General features: G+C 54.3%; 2 protein-coding genes across 4 annotated transcripts in view; both read left to right on the top strand.

The window, feature by feature from the left end:
* Positions 1-100: 100 nt before the first annotated feature.
* Positions 101-7,076, top strand: DECR2 (2,4-dienoyl-CoA reductase 2). 2 transcript variants are annotated; one of them, XM_088523080.1, is made up of 9 exons: positions 101-222; positions 330-398; positions 893-944; positions 2,131-2,266; positions 2,965-3,089; positions 4,210-4,303; positions 4,601-4,705; positions 5,312-5,500; positions 7,016-7,076. In XM_088523080.1, exons 1-9 carry the CDS (start codon positions 128-130, stop codon positions 7,048-7,050), a joined length of 900 nt encoding a protein of 299 aa, XP_088379206.1. In that variant the 5' UTR covers positions 101-127; the 3' UTR covers positions 7,051-7,076. The 2 variants fall into 2 exon arrangements, with proteins under 2 accessions (XP_088379206.1, XP_088379207.1); XM_088523081.1 differs by having other exon boundaries at positions 5,312-5,529.
* A 2,654-nt stretch (positions 7,077-9,730) lies between these two features.
* RAB11FIP3 (RAB11 family interacting protein 3) overlaps positions 9,731-20,072 on the top strand; it is a 76,419-nt gene continuing 66,077 nt past the window's right edge. Inside the window, exon 1 of one of the 2 annotated variants that reach the window (XM_088523078.1) lies at positions 9,731-9,853. The gene's annotated coding sequence lies outside the window, so the exon portion shown is untranslated. The remainder of the gene's footprint in view (positions 9,854-20,072) is intronic. The other variant, XM_088523079.1, reaches the window with a different exon arrangement.

Genomic DNA, 20,072 nt, shown 5'->3' with positions numbered 1-20,072 from the left:
ATGGGGGGGCAGAGCGGCGGGAGCCCTACTCTGTGGCGGGGGACTACATGTCCCGGCATGCGCCGCGGCGCCGCGCCTACAGCTCCCGGCGTGCCGCGCGCGGTGCCGGACCGGGGGACTCGTCGCCATGTCGCAGGTCGGCGCGTGCGAGCCGCCGCCAGACGTGGACACGGACGAGTGCCTGGGCGAGTACCGGCACCTCTTCAGCGCCGACATCCTGGCGTGAGTGCCCGTGCGGCTGCGGCGGGCGGGCCGGGGCGAAGCGGGGCGCCGGGCGCGGGGAGCCTCTGCGCGGGGTCCGCTCTGAGCCGCTCTTCTCCCCTCCGCAGCGGCCGGGTCGCCTTCATCACCGGCGGCGGCTCCGGCATCGGCTTCCGCATCGCGGAGATTTTCATGAGGTACGGGGGGAGCGCGCGCGCGGGGACGCGTCCCGCTCTGCGGGGCTGGGGCTTGGGCGCGGGGTGCTGCAGGGGACGGAGCCCCCCCGCCTCTGCGGAGGCAGCGAGGCCTCCTCCTGCTTCGGGCAGCTGGGGCCACGGCGGACCCGCGGCAGGCACGAAGCTGGGCGCAGCACAGCCTTGGTGCGGGCGGGAGGCACGGACAACCCGGTGTGCACGAGGCTCTGGCAGGCTGAGGTGCAGTGGGATGTGGGGACATCATTCGGGATCTCCTGTCCTGCCACAGGGCTAGGACAGGGCTCTAGGGCCCTGTTAATCTGCCTCCTGTTGAGTCCTGGGCTTGGCGCAGTTGTATTCTTTTGGGAGAAGTGGTGTGTGTTACAGCAGCGTTGCTGCAGTGCCTCAGGGGCTGAATTTTTGGTCATCCTCGGGAGACTGAGGTGGCTGTAAGGACCAGCCACCTCTGGTTATTCTCGCTTGGCCCTTCCTTGCAGGCATGGCTGCCAGACCATCATCGCAAGTCGGAGCTTGGAGCGGGTGTCAGAGGTAAGTCCTTGGGCTCCAGTGGGATCCACAGGCAGCACGGAGATGTGTGAGCTCCCGGAAACCTTCCTGCCCTCTGCTAGAGACAGAGATGAGGGCTTTGTGAGTAGCCTGTACTGCCCTGCCACCTTGTTGATGAGGAAAATGAGGTGCCAAGAGGCAAAGCCTGGTGATTTGTCAGTAGGGACACGGCATCTCCAGCTGAACTGGAATCCCAACCTAGTATGGGGGGCAAATCCTCCTGGGCCTGGGGTTACGTGGGTTGAGACCTTGTTCCTCAAAATCTGTTATTTCTGTGTTTTGAGGAGTGGAAGGTACAGACCTAGAAAGAAGAGGCTGAAAAGACTGTCTTAGGCTGCAGCTGTTCTGGGTGCAGCTGGGTGGCCCAAGCACTCACCCTGTTTTGTCTTATCCTGAGCTGACATTTGGCCGGTCAAAGTTTCAGTTCATCAGCACTGGCTTGTGCTGTGATCTCAGAGTGAAAGCAGTTATGAGAGAGCTTTGCAGAAATGTGTGCAGAGTTCACAGAAATATATCAAAGATCAAAATCTCAGCTGGGCAGTGATTTTGCTATTGAGTTTGCATGTTCCCTGTTTCCTGAAGCTGTTTGGGACAGTCATGCTTGTTAACAACTGCCTTAGAGGTGGTTTCAGGCAGAGGTGCTGGGTCACAGAGCCCACAATAGCAGTTGCTTTGTGTTTGCCCTTTTGCATGCTGAAATAGTGGCTGTAGAGAAGGGCCTGGCATCATCGCATCTAAAAATTAACTGCGTCCAGACTTGTGCCAAAATACATTTGTACTTGCCCTGCAGAAATCTTCCTGAGAAGGTGCTTTTGCAATGCTGTTAACTAGGATTCTTCAGTTGTGGCACGAGTTCTTCTCTGATGTTTGTTTGGGGTGCAGTATGCAGGAGCTTCCCCTGGCAACTGGGGCTTTAGCTGCCACAGTGCCAGCAGGATGAAGCTGTCTCACTTGAGGACATCTTTATTTTCATAAAGAGAGCAGCTGTGCTGGCTGACAAAAGGAGCTGCTTCCAGGATGGGAGGTGACAGTGATGGTGTTTGTGCAGGCAGCAGCTGCTGTGGGCTGGCAGACGCTGCTCCTGCTCATCACTCACCTGTTAGAAGGTCTGAGTCTCCCGTTCCCAAAAGAGAATCCCAGGAAGAATCTCCCTTCTCTCTTTTTCCAGGCCTCAAAAAAGCTGGTGGCAGCCACGGGCCAGCGATGTCTGCCTCTGTCCCTAGATGTCAGGCAGCCCCAAACCATTATGGCAGCAGTGGACAAGGCGCTGAAGGAGTTTGAGCGGATTGACATCCTTATAAACAGTAGGTAGCTGGAGCGGGCATGGGGAAGATGTGCCCACTCTCACTGCTGAGCAGGGCATTTCTCTGCACAGGGGCGGTATTTGACTAGTATTTGGCCTCCACCCCTCTAGCCTGGGGGCATCCTTGGCAGCTGATGGTGTGAGCTGCTGAGATGGGCAGAGAGAACAGTCTTGCAGAAAGCAAAGACTCGCTCTGAAGGCCTGGCTGTCCTCGCTCGTCTCGGTGTCGGTCATCACTACACTCCTGCACCTGCAGTCTGCTGCCCCTGGGCTGACTGTGCTGCTGCTCTGCTGCTTTATCCCCCCTTCACACCGTTTCCACATGCTTGGCTCCTCGTGCCTCTGCCCCAGCTAAGGGCAGTTGGAGCCCAGCTCACAAGCTACAGGAGGGACCCCCAAAAGTGCCCCTGTCTGAGGTCGTGTGAGTACAGCTTTAGCAAGCCGCCCCCTTCACTCTCATTTTAACTGCAAAGTACAGGAGTAAAGTGGCAAAGCAGCCTCCTGGCAGGAGTTTTGGTAGCATGTGGCACCTCCTTAGCTCCTCTCCGGTCTGGATGTGGCTCCAGCTCCATAATGTTTAGGAGCAGTGTATGTGTGCACATTCATACCTGCGCACTGTCCCTCTTGCAGAGTGTCCCGAACCTGCCTGATCCCCCTGCAGCCCCATGCTGACTGTATCCCTGCCCGCCTGTTCCTCAGATGCTGCAGGAAACTTTCTGTGCCCGGCCAGTGCCCTGTCCTTCAACGGCTTCAAGACAGTGATGGATATTGACACCAACGGCACCTTCAACACCTGCAAAGTGCTTTTTGAGAAATGCTTCCGGGTAAGCAGCTCCAGAGCCACAGGACTTGGTGGAGGAGCTCCTGGTAGGCAGGGAGCTGAATTCAAAGAAACCAGACTTCACTCCTGAGAAATTCAGTGAAATGTAGAGGGAGGAAGAGCTCTTGCTTCTGGGATCATGATGCGCAGCCTCCTGCTGCCCAAGCTGTGCTGTCAGGCTCTGTACCACCTCCTGGGAGCCAACCCTGCTTGGATCCAGTCCCTTCCCTTTCTGGGGTAGCAGCCGTTGTGCAGGAAGTGGAGTTGTGGGTTCTAAATCTCCTGTGACCCTAGGCTTTGACTTTTGTGGCACCTTCCCATGCCATGGCCTGTACTGGGCGAAATTCCGGCAAGGAAAAGAAGCTGCAAACTGCTGCTGCTTTTCCAACTCCTATCCTTTCCTTCGGCCCTTACTTGTTCCTACTTTCTCCTGCCTTTCTGGAAATTCCAGTCCCTCCAGTACAAGAGGGATGTGGAACTTCTAGAGAGGATCCAGGATAAATTGACAAAGATGATTAAGGGACTGGGGCACCTATCATATGAGGAAAGACTAAGTGAGCTGGGTCTGTTCAGCCTAGAGAAGAGAAGACTGAGAGGGGATCTGATCAGTATGTACAAATAGCTGAGGGGAGAAGCAAAGAGGATGGGGCCAAACTTTTTGGTGGTGGCCAATGACGGGACAAGGGGTAATGGATACAAGTTGAAACCCAGGCAGTTCCATCTCCATATGAGGAAGAACTTCTTTCCTGTGAGGGTGACGGAGCCCTGGAACAGACTGCCCAGAGAGGCTGTGGAGTCTCCGTCTCTGGAGATCTTCCAAACCTGCCTGGATGCCACGTTCTCTGGGTGTCCCTGCTGGAGCAGGAGGGTTGGACTAGGTGATCTCTAGATCATCAGCAGAGGTGCCTTCCAACCTCCACCATTCCGTGATTCTGTGAAAACTGGCTGTAAGCAGGCTTGGCTCAGTGAAGCCAGATGGGCAGGGCTGCGGGCGAGTTAGCAGCTTGGAGGTGGCTGTGCCTGTGTCACCCTGCCTCTTAGTCTGGTGGGACAACGGAACTGGGCTCTCCTGCGTGATCCTTTGCAGTGTTCCCTGCCTCATGCTATGTCATTTCCTTCCCCAGGACCATGGTGGGGTCATCGTTAACATCACAGCGACCGTGGGCTACCGAGGGCAGGCCCTCCAGGTGCATGCTGGTGCTGCCAAGGCTGCTATAGGTACCTAAATGCTCCTTACTGGGGTTCTGCAAACTATGTAAGGCTGGTAGGGGAGCTTGTTGTTCATAAATATTGTGATGGGAATATATCCATAGGAGAAGCATGAACCGGGAGTAGCTACTGTGCAGTGTTGCACAGACCTGGCATTTGGTTGAGGCTCCTCTCACCCCCAAGGTGTTTTTACCTGGATCCTTTACTCTTGGCCAGAGTCCTCCATTGCTTTTTCAGCTCCCCTAGAGTTGGTAGAATAAAATTAATTTGCTTCTCATTCCTGTTACAATCTCTTTTCCTTCCCAGACGCTATGACCCGTCACCTTGCTGTGGAGTGGGGACCCAGCAATATCCGAGTGAACAGCCTGGCGCCAGGCCCTATCATGGGCACCGAAGGCTTCCGACTGCTGGGTAAGGCATCCCGAGAGGCTCTCTGGCCGTGCATTGGAAGCAGCTTGCCAGGATCTTTCTTGGAACCTGTAACAGGCCACCAGTGCCAGGCATCTCGTGGGGCACATGATGCAGACTGGGCCATTCCCACTGGGCCCAGGTGTTTTGTGGCTCAGCTGCCATGGCTTTCTGGAGGAGCAGGGAGCAACCACCTCTTCAGCTTCTAGAGCCCTTGTTGTTGTTGTTGTTGTTGCGTGGCAGTTCTTTGCTGTCTGCAATGCCCGGGTGTAAGCAGCTTCCTTGCCTGATGGTTTGGAAGCCCATCAGCAGAGCACCTGCTCCGTCATACAGGCTGGGAAGGCTCTCTGAGATCATGTCATGAGCTCAACGTTGCAGCATCCAGCACATATCCTGCTGCTGGATGTGACACGTCATTTTTTTTAATCCCTTTGCTCAAGATTTTCTCTGGGTTGCTCCCAGGGCTGTGTCAGCATCTCATCTAGGTTATCTGCAGCTTTCAGCCTCTTGTCCCCAGAGCAGTGCTGACAGGCTGCAGTGTCTGGCAGGCTGTGATGATGGGCAGAGGGCCTCACAGTCCTAGCTAATACTTCTTTCTCCTCCATTCAGGTGGGGAGATGGCTGAGAAGGCGAGCTACTTCGAGATGATCCCCCTCCACCGTGCAGGGAACAAGACGGAGATCGCACACAGCGCGCTCTACCTGGCGAGTCCCCTCTCCTCCTACATGACAGGCACCACCCTGGTCGTGGATGGTGGGAGCTGGCTGACCTCTCCCAACAACTTCTCTGCCTTGCTGGGTATTTCTTCATCTTCTGCTAAACTCTAGGTGACGTACATTTCCCCCCTGGGGCATTAGAGCAGGGCCCGTGGCAGAAAGCAGCTTGCCCCTAACCCCCATACGAAGGGGCATCATGTTGCTGCCTTTCCCAGGTGCCTGGTCAGGTTGTACCTGTACCAAGCTCTGGCCCTTCTGCAGGCTGTTGGTCATGCAGGCATGTGTGTCACAGCAAGCTTTGGGGATCCCGGGCGTTTGGGACTGGGTCTAAGCATCCACAGTGCGTCCCTGCGTCCCTCCCTTGCGCCAGTCCCTGCGCCAGCGGGTCTGCACGATGGGGCCTAGGCTGAGGTGCCAGATGGGGCAGCACAGGGCTGAGCTGTGCTCCCTGCAGAGGCCTCGCAGGAACCCTTGGGAGGTGGTGAGACCCCTGCGCAGTGCCCCCGTGGGCAAAACAGCTATGCCCAAGGGTACCTGAAGACCACGGTGCTGTCAGGACAGATGAGGGGAACAAGAGCAGCACGAGGGCTCCAGGAGGCGCTGCGTGGTCTGCTGGCATGTGCTGGGCAGATACACAGCCCTGCAGGAGAAGGGGCAGAGGTTGGGTGTTAGTGTCTCTGCGCAAGGACAGCCGGTCCAGGTCTGGAATCGGGTCTCAAACCCTCCTCTGCTTTAGGAAGGTGGAGCAGGCCACCCATCACACTGTCTCCAGAGCAGGCACTGAGCAATACAGAGAGTGTCTCCAAGTTCTTGTGCACTTGTGTTGTGTCTGAGCAGCTTCAGCTGTCAAGGAGGCAGTCATGGCCTGCAGATCCTTTGCACAACCCATGTTTATCCCATGTTGAGACGCTCTTACCAGCAACTGCCTGGGCAGGGTCCTGCCTTGTGGCACTTACAAGGCAGGTGCCCCTCTTTGGAGCCAGCTCAGGCCTTTCTTGCGTGCACAGCAGAGCAAGGGCTGGTGCACAGCCCTGCTGACTGCTGGTAGCTGCTGCTTCTCCCCCTGCTCAGTGAAGGCTGAGCCAGGTCCTCCATGCCCAGGCAAGGGCTGGATCGTGGTGGCTGTAGTAGTGGGCAAGATGGGAAACCTGGGAGTTGGCAGTCCCTAGGGGGATAACTTGGGAAGTGCAGGAGAGGTTTTGGGGGGACTTTGTGTCCAAGCCCCTGCTTGGCACAGTATCTCTTGCCGCTTCTGCTGGAGGTTACTTGTGTGGACACCTGAGTGCCTCCTGAAGTGATGCGATGCCCTTCTGTACCCCACCAGCAGGATTGGGTACAGGAAGCCTCACGGTTTCTGCCTCTCCTTTCCTCCTTGCTTGAATTCCCACAGCATATGTTGCAGTTCGTTGCATGAGGGCTTGTTTTGGCCGCGGATCCCTGCGGAGGTGGGAAGGGAACTGGCACTTGGTTGCTGGGCCTTGTGCTTTTTTTTTGCAAGGGAGGGCTCCTTTCACTCCACTCTGTCCTCTACCCAGTTCTCTGGCATGGCAGGCTCCTTGGACAGGACTGTGTGTTTGAGCTCTCTGCTGTCTTACAGATGTCTGGGCTGCAGGAGCAAAGACGAATCAATGATGGACAGCCTGGGACTGACTGATGGACAGGAGTATGACCAAATGCTACTGCTCTGGGACGTCTCGAGGTCACCTAGAGTCAGAGCTGTTACATCCCTGACAAGCGACTGATGATGGTGACACTGCTGATCCTGTGCCTGCCCGAGGGAGGGAGCAGCAGGGATGCTGCGTGGGGGGCAAGCCTACGCCAATTCTCTGTCATTGTTTCTTTCCAAGCTGATACAGTTGAGACTGCAAGGATAGCAAGGGGTGCGCAGGCTGTGACAGGCACTGTCCAGTTTGTGTCCCCCTTCAGGCTGTTTTCCTGGCCTTCCCCAGCTCTCCAGCAGGATCTCCATCCCCTTCCCGGTCTCTCTCCTGTGTTAGAGAGCTGCCCGTGCTATCCAGCAGCACCCCTTCTTTGGGAGGGGACACACTTCAGCCCTTTCTGGGTTGAGCAACGCCATGTAACTCCTCATGTCACTGCTAACTGCCACATCTGTGCTTTATCTTTCTTTGGGGATGAGGTTAGCCTTAGGGCTCACAGCATCTCTTGCTGTGTCACAGGCGCTGGTGGCTCTCTGAGGGCAGGCAGGGACAAAGCCACTTCCTGGCCCCTGGTGGGAGCAGAAATGGCTTTGTAACCTCCTGTGATGCTAGAGCAAGAGCAGGTTCTTCCCTGAGGCAGCAGTCTCTTGGGATTGGCCGTTATCCCAGGAACAGCAATGGGGTGTGTAGGCCAGTGCCAACCGGAGCACATACTGCTGGGCAGTCTGTAGCTCTATATAGGAGACTGAGATGTCCAGCTTGTTGTCAGCCTGGTCTGTCATGCCAGTGTCATGCTGTCCGCTTTCTTAATGCACTACAGATGAGGGTAAATCAAGCACACACTGAGGTCTAGCTGAAATTAGCCCTTCCAAATTGGTCCTAAGCTCATAAGCTGCAGGGGACCACAGCAGTTCTGCATGGGGCTGCTGGCAGCAAACCCATCCCCTGGGCTAGAGCCTCGCAGGGCACGTGCTCGGCAGGCGCCTTTGGCTCTTCAGTATTTGGTATCCTGCTGCTAACAATTTTTAAACTTCTCTAGAATTCTGTGAAGTCTGCTTAAGAAAATTGCATTTCCTACTTGATTGTAGACTTGACAAGTTTTGCTCCTTCCCCCAGGCCGTGAATAAAGAACTTCCATTCTTGGCTTTGGCACTTCTCATTTGTTCACTTGCTTAAAGGGTAGATCCTGGAACCCTTGCTCTGCCTTTAACTGCCATGAGTTTGGAAAGGGTTGCTGGCTTCCCTTTGTCACTTGTGAGCCTGCAGAGTCAACAGCAAGAGGGTTGAAAGGCCAAGCCCCATCTTAGGTTCGGGTTGTTTGAATCGAGTCCTGGGAGAGGATGGCCTAGTACTGGGCCTGATTCCAGAGAGGGTGTGTAGAACGTGGCCAAGATACGTCTTCCAGGAGGACCCCTAGCCTTGCTGCACTGTCCCTCCCCATGTCCTCCCCTGCAGTTCGCAGTCTGGGTAAGGAGGAAATGGCCTAATCCTGCCTCGGAGCACAGCTGGCTTCAGCCTCTGGCCATCGGCTCTGACTTTGCTCTTCCCAGGTAATTTTGGGTGAGTATTTCCTCTCAGAGAGGTACTTGGGTGCCGTTCTTTGCTCCTGCCTGTGCCGGGGGCTGGTGGAAGGTTTGCTCTAGCCAAGCCCGTGGCAACCCTAGGGTGCACGTGCGAGGGTTTGGTGGGACCCGGCTGCGAGGAGCAGCTTGGGGCTGGACCAGCAGCGAGTACAGGGGTCCCTAACCAACCTAACAGGAGCTGCGCACGGCGAGCTGGGCCCGTGGGGACAGGCCGAGGGGACGCAGGGCAGGTGGCGCAGGGGGAGGCGTGTGGGCATGTGGGGTCAGGGGAGGCTGGTGGGGCACAGGGGGGCCTGGTGCTCAGCAAGGCCCATGGGTGGCACATGGCACGTGCCAGGGAGAGGCTGCAGGATGCAGGGCCCCTGCTGAGGCAGGCAGGACACCCGGGGGGACTGTGGGATGCCTGGGCCCTGGAGGGGGCTCCACGGGCTGCCCGGGTCCCCGCCGCCCGCTCTCGGCACGTGCTCCGCGGGCCGGGCCCTTTAACGGCTCCCGGCGGCGGGGGGGCGGGGCCGCGCTGGAAGGCGAGTGACGTCACCGCCCCCGCTACTGCGGCGGCTACCGGCGCGAGCCCCGCGGCGGCCCCGGGCGCGGCCGCGCGGAGGAGGCGGCGGGGCCGGCGGGACACGAGGCCGCTCCGCGGCGCCCCGAGCCCGGCGCTGCCGCAGCCCGAGCGCGGCGCCCGCAGGCGGAGCGGAGCGGGGCGGGGCGGGCGTCGCCTCGCACAAAGCCCGGCCCGGCGCGGGCGGAGCCGGTGCGGCGTGCCGGGACGCGCCGGGAGCGCAGCGCCATCGTCGCCGCCGCCGCAGCGCCGGGGCCGGCCCGGCGGGTGAGGGCCATGGCCGCGGGGCATGGCCGCGCCGCCGCGGGGCTCGCCGAGCGCGCAGCAGCAGCAGCAGCGGCGGGGCGGGCGGCGGCGGCGCCCGCTGAGCGCCGCCGATGAAGATGGAGCCGCGTCCCCCGGCGGCGCTGCCCCCGCCGCCGCCCCCGCCGCCGCCTGAGGCGGCCGGGCCGGGCCCCGGGGCGCCGCCGCCGTGGGGGCCCGCGGAGGAGCGCGGCAGCCCCGAGCCGCCGGCGCCGCGCGAGGACGAGCCCCGCCTGCGCGCCGTCTTCGACGCCCTCGACCGCGACGGCGACGGCTTCGTGCGCGTCGAGGAGTTCGTGCACTTCGCCACGGCCTACGGCGCCGAGCAGGTGGGCGCGGGGCGGGCGGCGGCGCGGGGCGGGAGCCGTCCCGGGGGCCGAGGCCCCGGCTCCATCCCTGTCCCCGGGAGCGGCGCCGGCAGCCCCCGCCTTTGTTCTCCGGAGCCCCGGGGCTCTGGGCATCCCGTGGGGTGACCCTGCAGGTGTCCCTGCATCCCCGAGCTCCTGTCTGCGCTGCTGCGTTGCGGCCGCTCGCGTTCCCCGGCGCGGCTCAGGTGTGCTGCAATTTGAAGCCACCTGCTCCGAGCCTGGGTCGAGAGGTGCCTGGTGTTGCTGGTGGCTGTGAGCGGCCTTGTTGTGCTGCTGCATCGTTACTGCTGCTGGAAACGGTGGCATATCCAAGCGCTCGCGTGCGTTTTGAGGTCTGTATCCTGCAGAAGGCTGTGCTGCCCGGCTGGAGGGCTGCTCGGAGCGGTGTCCGCGTGCGCCTTACGGTGCATGACAAAGCAGATCGCCGTGTGCGAGGGAGCGCAGGGGGAGGAGGGTTGGAGCCCTGCCCGAGCGCCAGGAGCACCTGCTGGGGAGGCTCGTGCCTGGAGCACCCGCGCGAGGCTCCTTTGTCTGTACCCGGGTCCTCCACGGGGCTCCGGCACCGCTCGCCACCTCCTTGCCCAGCCGAGCAGGTAGCAGCACCGTGGTCCTGAGGGGAGGTTGTGGGCTCGTCCTGGCATCGCATCCCGCGCACCAATTGCTAAAACAGCAGTTGTGCCAGCACTGCAAAGGGGCCGGGATAAGCTGCGAGGTGCTTGGGACCATGCAGCGAGCGAGGGCTGCCAAGTGTCGAGGCCGGTCGTGCGGGAGTCCCTGCGCTGTGTGAACTGGCCCCGCTAGCCCGGGGCTGCGCGCGGCCTTCTCGCTGCTGAGCAACCAGCGCAGCCACCAGCAACTGATGGGCTGTGCTTTTCATCTGCCTGTGCAGCGTGTGTGCGTATATACGTATACGCCCCCGCTATTATGTGTATTTGTAAATATGGGTGTTGCTGAAAATACTTATATTTATATAGCTAGTTCCTGATGTGCTGAACAGCTGTTTGGGTACTGTAAGTCCTGGTATGACCTGCTGAGACTGAGGTGGCCGCTGCTGAGGTGCCTGGTAGTGGACACCCCAAGGAATGAAGCTGGAGTCCTTTGCAAATCTGTGCCGGAAAAGAGAGGGAGCTGGTGCTGCTTCTGCTTGCTTGGAGGCTTCCCGTTAGCTTGGAGCTGGCAAAGAGGTGACGCGCTCGGTGGGAAGGCACAGAGGGTTGGTGGTCTCTAAGCTTCCAGCAGATGTGCTCAGCAGTAAAGGAAGGAGTTTGGGGACATTTCTTGACCTCTTTTGCTTTAAGCAGATGTAACTTGGACCAAAAATGGGCCTTCTGAAAAATGAAAATCTAGATGAAGTTAAAGGACAAGCATATCACGGGGTGGGTACGATGATCTTAAAAGGTGACTAAGAGGGAGTTTCAACCTGTCAATGAAGATTACCCTCAACGCTGGAGCTGGGAACCTCAGGAGGGCTCCCGGGGCTTGATGAGTTGTCAGGTTGGCAAGGAGTTAATGAGGAGCCCGTGCGGAGCGGGTGGCCACATCCCTGCCTGGAGCAGCGGGAGGTACCGGCTTCCTCCCCTGCTTCCTCCCGAACCACTGCAGGAAGGTACCAAGGAGGTGTTGGAACAAGCAGCTAAATTTAAGCACAGCGAGTCACAGGATCTTGCTGATTCACCCGGAGCTCGGAGGGCTGAGGGGTTAGGGGAAGCACGTGTGTAAAACGGTGCATCCCAGGGAGCTGCCGAGTAGCCAACGTGGTGCTTAGCAGGGGCGAAAGCAGCGGCGGCGGCTACGGGCTCCTGTGCTCAGCGCCATAGGATTGTCTGGCTGAAACGTTATTAGCTAAATGTCAGAGGGAAGAGACCGACTGGCATAAAAGATTAAACAGGTTTGAATTCCTATTAGGGTTTCTTCTCTGCGTGATCAAAACCATCCATGGAAAAACTGTGGGTTTCTTTTTGTTGCTGTTTGTTTGGGGTTATGTTGTTTTCGAAGTAGCTTGCCTTGTTGAAATACTGTCTTAAACTCCGTGGTCGGGCAATGGGAGATGAAGTGTTAGTGCGGAGCGGCAGCACCGAGGTGCGGGGAAGCTCTTTGCTCCTCTCTGAAGCAATGGAAGCTTCGGGCAGCAGAGCTATCGCCAGCACCTTGGTCATAAACGTGGCAGGGGAGGACGGGCACAGAGCTCCAGCGCTTGGCACCGTCCCCGTGGGGTTGCCCCAGGAGACTCAGCCCCGCGCAGGGCTCTGATGGTCTCCGTATCAGGCAGATCCTCTCTTGAAGGGGGCAAAAAGGCATCTGGGTATCAATTTAGAAAGCAAGTTAAGAAGCACAGAGCTGCGTTTATGTAATTTTCATGTCACCTTGCAGAGCAGAGGGTTGTATCTTCCACTTACGTGAGCTGTACACTCTACGGCTATCGCACGAGACCTTAAAACAGCAAATACATCTTTGTCTTGCCTGCTTTACAGCTGCAGAATATGTGTCTGCCTGAAGCGAGGCAGAAGGCAGCGCCTCTTCTTGCCAGCTTTGTTACGAGCTAGAAATAGGGGATGGTGCTGGGGAGGAGGAGGAACAAGTGTTGGTGATGCGCGGGGAGCAGCTCTCCTGCTGGTGCCGTCTTTTTTTATCTGCAAGATAATTGGAGATGGAAAAGCCTTTTGCACCACATGATCTCGGCACCTCAGTTCAATTAAAATAAGTCCCTACAGTTTGCTTGGCATATTTGAAAATAGGTTAGACAATACAACGTCTCAGCTTTGTCTTCTGATAGAGCTCTTTGGCCTTTTTTTTTTCCTCCTTTGTGATCATTTCAAGCTTTGTTTTCGTGTGCTTTGTCTCCCTTTCTTTAATATTTACATCCTTTAAATATCTGCCCTTGACTCCCAACCTTCTCCTGCTCCAAATCGGCCTATCCTTAACTGAACTCTCCATATTTAGCTATAAAGGTTTCCTTCTGCGATGATTTTTTCCATTTTCTTTTATTGTATTCATTGTGCTTTTCTGAACTCCACCTTATCAGCTTCTTGGAAAGAGGTGCCCAGCCTGACCTGGATGCTGCAGAAGGAACTGGGTCTCAAGTAGCAGATACTCTGCCTTGAGCACTGCAGACAGCAGATACAGAGATGTGGGAATTATTTTATTTTTTAATGAAAAAATATCTCCAAGATTTAGCAATTACTTTCTGGAATTAAGTCTGGATACGGTCAAACTACAGGTTTTCAATGTGCTTTTCTTAAAATTATAAGATCTGTGTCTCTTTGAGCTCAGGTAGAACAAACCAAAAAATTGTAAAATACCAAACCTTAAGAAAACCTCATTGTTATTTCTTTTTTCTAAGCTGCACAGGATCTATTCAGAGTCCCTGGTCAGACCTCTTACTTCCAGCCCAGTATTGTATCTGCTGACCATGCACATGCTCTTCAGCATCCTTCCTCTTCCCCTTCTCCCCTATCCCCAGAAATCAAATATTTTGGAACTGTGTCATGGGGAAACCTCAATTTTTTTTCCTTCAGTCGGAGGAGTGTTGTGGGTTTTCTGTTTTTATGTTTGCCTTCCCCTCTGAGGAGAGGAAATACTGGCTTTGCCTATAAAGAGATTTCTCAAAGTATTATAATGAGGATCTTAGACCATGTAAATGTGAGTGAGGCTCTAAATTGCTTCCAACTGTGTTGCTGCTGCTCTACCTCTCAAAGGCTTTAATTGCAGTTTAGTTTTGGTGTCTGATGGCTGAGGCTGGCGTGGGATCGCAGCGAGAGCGGTGCTGTGGGTTTGTAACGGGCTCGAGCTCTGGACACACAGACTGTCACGCTCGCACGTATGTGTATTTTGGAAGAGGAGCAGATCTGAAATATTTTGCTTGCATTGACTGAGGGCCCAGTTGTTTTTTTTGTCATAGAAGTCTGTGGCAAAACTCCCATTTGCTTCACTGAATGAGGCCTAAGCTTTTGCTCACCTCAAATATTCGTCTGGCCCGGCTGGAAGCTCTGTAGTGATTAGCCCGTCTCCTTCCTCCTCCCCTCCCGAAGATGTTATATCATGGCTAATAACACGTCTCTGTGCTGTGGGAGCTTGCAGATGGGAGGTTTGCTCTCTCCCTTTGAGAGGAGAAAGCTTCCAAGCCAAAATATTTCTTACCCTGTAGTTTGGGTAAGGTGGTTGCCAGCTTAGCTGAAAATGAGTTCTCAAATAAATTTTCTCATTTGAAGTGTCATAAAGACCCTTTACAGTCCCGCTTTGAGCAGTGCCTGTGTGTCTCGGTGTTTGCAGAGCAGTGGGATTTTTGTTTGCCCTTTTTTTTTTTTTTCCTTTTCCTCTTAACCTGTGGCTTCCAGCTTCTTGAAAGCTTCCCTTCTTGGAGAGCGTGAGGGCGGTTGGGGCGGATCGCGCAGCAAACATCTTTCGTTGCAAAATGGCACAACCACAAAAGAAATCAGTGTTTGATGATTTCTATTTGCGGTTGCAGTCAGATTGATGAATTGTCCCGGGTGGATCAAACCTGGCAGGACTGTGAATACTCAATGCAGTAGCTTGTCTGCAATGGGTGGGAAGAGGATGGTGATTTTATCTGTGATACCAGTTTACTGGAAAAACCTTTTATTCTGCCTTTCCCCTTCAGAGTGGGAATACAGCTACTGCCATGCAGGTTGTTGATTTTCCCCCTTTCTTCTTTAATTATCACTTTTGATTTTTGTGATTGCTTCTCCACAAATTCTCCTGACAAAACCAGGAGGAGACGAGCTGGGGTCCCCGGTCCTCGGCTGGGAGCGCACGAGGAGTCCCCTGGCTGCTGCGTGTCGGGTGCTGCCGAAGGATGGGATGGGAGCCATGACTCTCGGGGCTTGTATGGGAATTTCAGAATTGTTGATTCCTTTGGGATCTTCCCAGACGGGTGCCTGGGGTTTGGCATCCCCAGGGATGGGGTGGCTAATGCGGGGGTAGAGGTTAGCCAAGGCGCTTTGCAATATGGTAGTTGACCCTCAGCAGTGTCATCTCTTCTCCAAATAAGCCAGACTTCAGAGTGTGAGCAATAAGTTTTGGGGTGCAAAAAGAAAGCAAGGTTTGGAGTCAGAGGCAAACTTCCAGTGGAGCAGCTGAGGGACCTTGGTCGTGTCACCTGAACTGGGGATGTCCTTTCCTCATAGAGTGGTTGGTTATTTGGAAGGAAGGTGTTGTGTGCGCTAGACCTCTGAAGTCCTGCTGTGGCCTCTGGTGACCATTGTGCTGGTTCTGCTCCTTGGCCAAGCACCATGGTGCTGCAATGGGGACACCTTGGGGACACTGTGGCATGGGTACGTAGTTGCCCATTGGACAGCAGCAGAGAGGGGCAGGAGGGGTGGAAAAGGGTCGTGCTGCGATGCCCAGCAGTGTGGCTGGCGGCGAGGAGGGAGTGCTGTGCCCCCGGCTTGGTGCCCAGCCCTGCCGTGCCATCGTTCATCAGGGGGCAAAGCTTTGTGCAAGGTGCTGGGGCTAACTGCAGAGCAGAGCTGGAAAGCCCTTGGGAATGCTCTTGCAGAGCAGTAGAGGTGCTTGCTGTCTCAGGCTGGTGCAGGGGCCTTAGCAGGGTAAGAGCCATTCTTTGGAAATTTTCAGAGCTTTCTGACTTGCCTGTTAAATGTTTTTCAATACTTGTTTTTTCTTTTTTTTTTTTTTAAATGGAGAGGGGAAAAATGGGGAGAGTTCTTCCAAAGATTTGCTTAACAGTTGCTGTGCTATGTAGGACTATATTCTAAAAGAATAAGGTAGAGGCTGATTTGTGAAATGACTTCTCCCTTCTGAGCAGAATGTTTCTAAGGTTATAGCTCATAAAATTGTATTGAGGTCATTGTAATTAACTGACTGCAATACGATACCGTATCCCAACACAGCTACTTTTCCAGAGTCGTTTCAATCCAGTATCACTTTAGACGGTAAATGCTTTCAAGCACTTCAGAGGTGCTTATATCATTACATAACTCAATATAGGCAGTCATTGATAGTCATTATAACAATTGCTTACATAATTTCTCAATTTTAGTCTTTTGACTTTCGTTTGCTGCTTGTCAGATAAGACCTGCTTTGAACTCAACAGCGTTTTCCCCTCCCAGCTGACTTTAGATTTTACAAAACAAATGACTTGCTATTAGCTGCAGCCCACAGCTCTGCTTGGGTAAAGAGTAATCTGCTTTCGCTGGGTCACGCATGCCTGAGATAATTGGGCTTCTAGTACTAGAAGTGTCAAAAGCTTCTTTGCCTTCCCCCCAGCACGCAGCCCCATCCTTTTGAAATCCTGCCGAGCGGCGTCCGCTCGGGTTTCTGCCGCGAGGGCGCCGGACTGGTTTCTCTGCGTGCATCTGCAGTGAGCAACGCGCTTCTGTTTGTTTTTTCACTCTATCACCTCGGAAAAACGGGTACTCCTCTGCTCTTTGGTAATGCTGTCGGGCTGGTTCTGGTGCGTGTCTCTCTGGAAGCCGACTTTCGTATCTGGTAGCGTGTTCTTTTGATGCTGTGGTCTGCCTAGTGCTAGTTAGGGACACAGCAGAAAGTGAGTTCAAACAACTTGAAGCTTAAAACGCTGCCTGGCCCATCAGGCCTCTAACTGACGGTTTGGCAGGAGGGCACGTTCACAGGGATGAGCGGGATTAGGTACCGGTTTGGTATCTTGCTACTGTGATCATAAAAGCACCTGCTGACACAGAGTGAATCTGTCCTTGGGGAGCTCTGTGTTTTGGACTTTCAACAGCTCTTGTGCCCCCACGTCCCAAAGTCGTTTCCATCTCCCATCCAACAGCAGCTGGGCTATAGGTGCAGGTTTCAAGCTTCCCACCTATCCCACTGTAAGGCACCAGCCCTGCTGTTGAAGGCCCATGTGTGTGTGTTGCTGCTCCTGGTTGATAGTGGGAAGGTTCTGGAGTATCCATGGCTCAGAGAACCCATTCCCCGTGTAAGTAGGACAGTCGCAGTTGATATCTATGCCATGGTGGGGCCCTGTTTGGGAACCCGAATCATCCAAGTGCAAAGAGTCACCTCAAGATTAACGAGACCAGGGAAAATCCGGTTCATGACTTCTGCACTTCTCTGAGTTGCGTGGAAATTCTCTCTCTTGCTCCTGAATGTGGGTTCGAGAAGGGTTTTTTCCTCCTTCCTAGGCTCAGATGGAGCCAATATGAGGCAGGAGGGATTTGCCAGGGAGAGAGTAAGTTGCTGACTGCCATGTGAAGCATAGAGGAGGAGAGAGGAGGAGGAGGAAACATGATGAAGGCCAACGTTGGGAGCAGTTTCATCACAGCCCGCTGGGTTTTATGGCCAGCGTTGAGGTGATCGGATTGACTCTGCAGAGAGAAAAGCGTCTTGAAAGTGAGTTTAAACAGAACTCAAAGAGAGAATCAGCGGTGTGTAGATGATGGTAGGTGCTTCTGCTGTACTCTGCTCTTGTGGTTTTGAGGGAGTTGTTTTTTTCTCTCAGTTGAGATGAGGAAATGAGATGTAGATGTGGAGAGACAAGTGCTCTCCTCCTCGCAGGCGTCCTGTGCTCCAGGAAACCCCCCTGATGGAGGAGCTGCCGGTGACTGGGTCCTTTCACCTCTATGCAAGTGCTGAACGGCCCCCCAACCGCGTGGTGGGTTTCCTTACCCTGTGCCGCCCTGTAAGTGCACAGGGTGGTTCTTCCTTCCCCTGCACCTGGGAGAAAACTGCTCTTAGAAGTGATGTCCATGGAAGCTCCTCAGGTGAAGGTGTCCAGGCCACCTGGAGCATGTCATGGACTGAACCAGGTCTGGACTAAGGGCTGCCTGCAGCAGTGCCCCCTTTTAATAGAAGGAGGTGCCTATACTGCTGAACTGACAGGAGGTCATCTTGAAAGTACTAAATTTGCTTCCTTGGTGTTATCTGAAAGCTTTGAGGGGGTTAAAGGTAAACAAGGAGGTGGTAGTGGTGCTCTGCAAAGACTTTGGTGCTTTGTTAAATGGCACTGGCTAATTCTTTTAGATAATGCTTGGAACAGTCTGGTAGTCATCTGCGATTTTTATAACGCATTGTATTTCCAAAAAAAGAAGTTACTGTTCCCTCTGCTACAATATCCTTTGGTAAAGCACCAGCAGCGTTACCCTGGGTTTGAGTCACTGTTGCTTCTGAAAGGGATTTTCGTTTGCAGATTGCAAGGCTGCGTTTGCTTCCTTTGCTCCCCAGAGGAGGAATAAACCCAAGCGAAGAGGATCTGGTGTTGGGAGCTGTATAATCTGGCAAGACTAAGCGGAGCCTGCAGAGGCCCTTGGAACTGGGTCCCGACAGTGCTGCGGAAAATCCGTTTGCCAGGGTCTGATAGGAAACTCGGCTTGAGGAAAATGTGCAAGAGGTAGGAAGGTGCCCAAACCAAGAGCTCTTGGAGGAGAGAAGCTTTGAAGGTCAAGAAACAACCAGTGAGTGTTTAAGCCCCTTTGAGAGCAGTGCCAAGCCTGGGATCTACACGGGCTGCTCTAGAGTCCTGCAGATTTATGCAAAGCATGGCATGAAATTAGGAGCTCTTTGAGGGATGCTTTTTTGCTTTGGGAAGAAAAAAAAAAAAAAGGTTAGCTTTGAAAAGGAAACCCTTTTTTTGGTGGGAAAATAATATTCAATCCTAATTTTGCTATAAAAGTTGTTATCTAAGGAAGCAGGGGAGCTTTGGCTTTCACCGCTGCCCTTGGCTGCAGTGGGATTCGAGGCGCCTGTTGCCTCCCTTTGCATGCCTGCATTCCTTATTTTCCAGAGGAGTGGCAGTTCCTCGCCCTGCTCGCAGTGCGTGTGGGGAAATTATAGCTGAAAAAATAATACTTGGCTGTCCTTGCCGAGTGTTCCTCCCATGCCTGCTAAACTGATGCAGCCGGTAGCTAATCCAGGCATGGCTCCTTGGAGCTCTGGGGACTACTGTGCTGGCAGGAACGCCGCGAAGGCCACGCAGGGAGCAGAGGCAAGGCCTGTGGGAGGCGACATGCACAGAAGGGGCCAGGGCGAGATGCTGGAAAGCTTCATGTGCAAGAGGAAAATTGTTCTTGAATTTTGTGCTGCAACTCTCCGAGCTTTCTGTGGAGCGTTCACTTCTTGGTGCTCTCTTGGGGCAGTCGACTGGTGGTGTTAGTTAGTGAGCAAAGAAAGGATGACGGCAGGAGAGAGCCTCAGAACCGTTCTGGGCTTGTTTGTCTGTCCCGTCCATCCGCGTTGAGGACTCGCCTGTGTTCCAACAGCCCTTTCTGAAGACTGGTTTCCAGAGAGGTATAACTAGATGCGCTTCTCACAAAGAAGTGAGCCTTTGTGCTGCTTTGGTCTCTGAATCAAAGCTGTTTCTATTAAGATAATCTTAATTTTGACTCTGCTGTGGTGTCAGTCTGGCTATACTTACGTGTCTTGACACTGAACTGCCTGGTTTGGGATCAGACTCATATCTTGCATTTGGGCTTTGCCTCCGTTTTTTGAGAAGCTTTCTGTTGTTGCCAACTTCCCAAGTTTTATGATCCGTGAGTGATTCGCATCTGCTGCGAGAAGTGCAAGTGCCTCCTGTGTGAAGGAATCCACTAATTCACATAAATTGTGGAGGAGTTCTTGCTCTGTTGTAGTGGTGTTTGTTGGCCTGTGTCCATCTGTGAACCAGGTTACAGCTCTTCAAATGATGCTGCTGCTTGCCTCTACCTTTCAGAGTTTGCTCTATTTGAGTATTGGCAGCATTTCTTGTTACTGGTTATTATGATCCTACCTGCTTTAATGTTTATAGTGTGCAAGATATCTTTTGGAGAGGGTGAGTTAATAAAAGAAAGCCCAAGATAGCAAGAATGTATGTTCTAGGGCATGCCGTGAATTTTCCCTGTACTACTTTCTGCCCTGGTTTGGAGGGAATGAAAACGAAGCTTGCAGGTCTGGATTTATGGTCTGGACACTCTGTTCTGTAATCAAGCAGGAACACACGCTTTTGTTGCAGGGAGTTTGCTCAGCATAAGACTAGTTAGTGAAAAAAAGACTCTGTCTTGTATAATGCCTGCTCCTGGAAGTGTGGCCTCCTAGCATGTTTTATTAAGTTACTCATTGTCTGTTCAAATCAGCACTGAAGCCTCGTGTAGGCTTTATGCCTCAGTGCTGAATTCCAGCAAACACAACCTTCCCGTCTCATATCCTGGGCTTACTTGGGTTGTAGCGTTTGTGCCTTCCCCAAGGGTGGCTGCAGCCTTACGTA

Source organism: Tinamus guttatus, unplaced genomic scaffold (genome assembly GCF_059628265.1).
Source record: "Tinamus guttatus ecotype Peru unplaced genomic scaffold, ASM5962826v1 Tinamus_guttatus_pri_ptg000172l, whole genome shotgun sequence".
NCBI lineage: Eukaryota > Metazoa > Chordata > Aves > Tinamiformes > Tinamidae > Tinamus > Tinamus guttatus.
This window is presented reverse-complemented; position numbering and strand designations above follow the sequence as displayed.

What these genes read in the sequence shown, in the direction of transcription:
- DECR2 (XM_088523080.1), top strand. Translation starts at nt 128, where the DNA reads ATGTCGCAGGTCGGCGCGTGCGAGCCGCCGCCAGACGTGGACACGGAC. An exon ending in TTCAGCGCCGACATCCTGGC is followed by an intron (nt 223 to 329) that starts GTGAGTGCCCGT and finishes TCCCCTCCGCAG; the next exon opens with CGGCCGGGTCGCCTTCATCA. An exon ending in CGAAGGCTTCCGACTGCTGG is followed by an intron (nt 4,706 to 5,311) that starts GTAAGGCATCCC and finishes TCCTCCATTCAG; the next exon opens with GTGGGGAGATGGCTGAGAAG.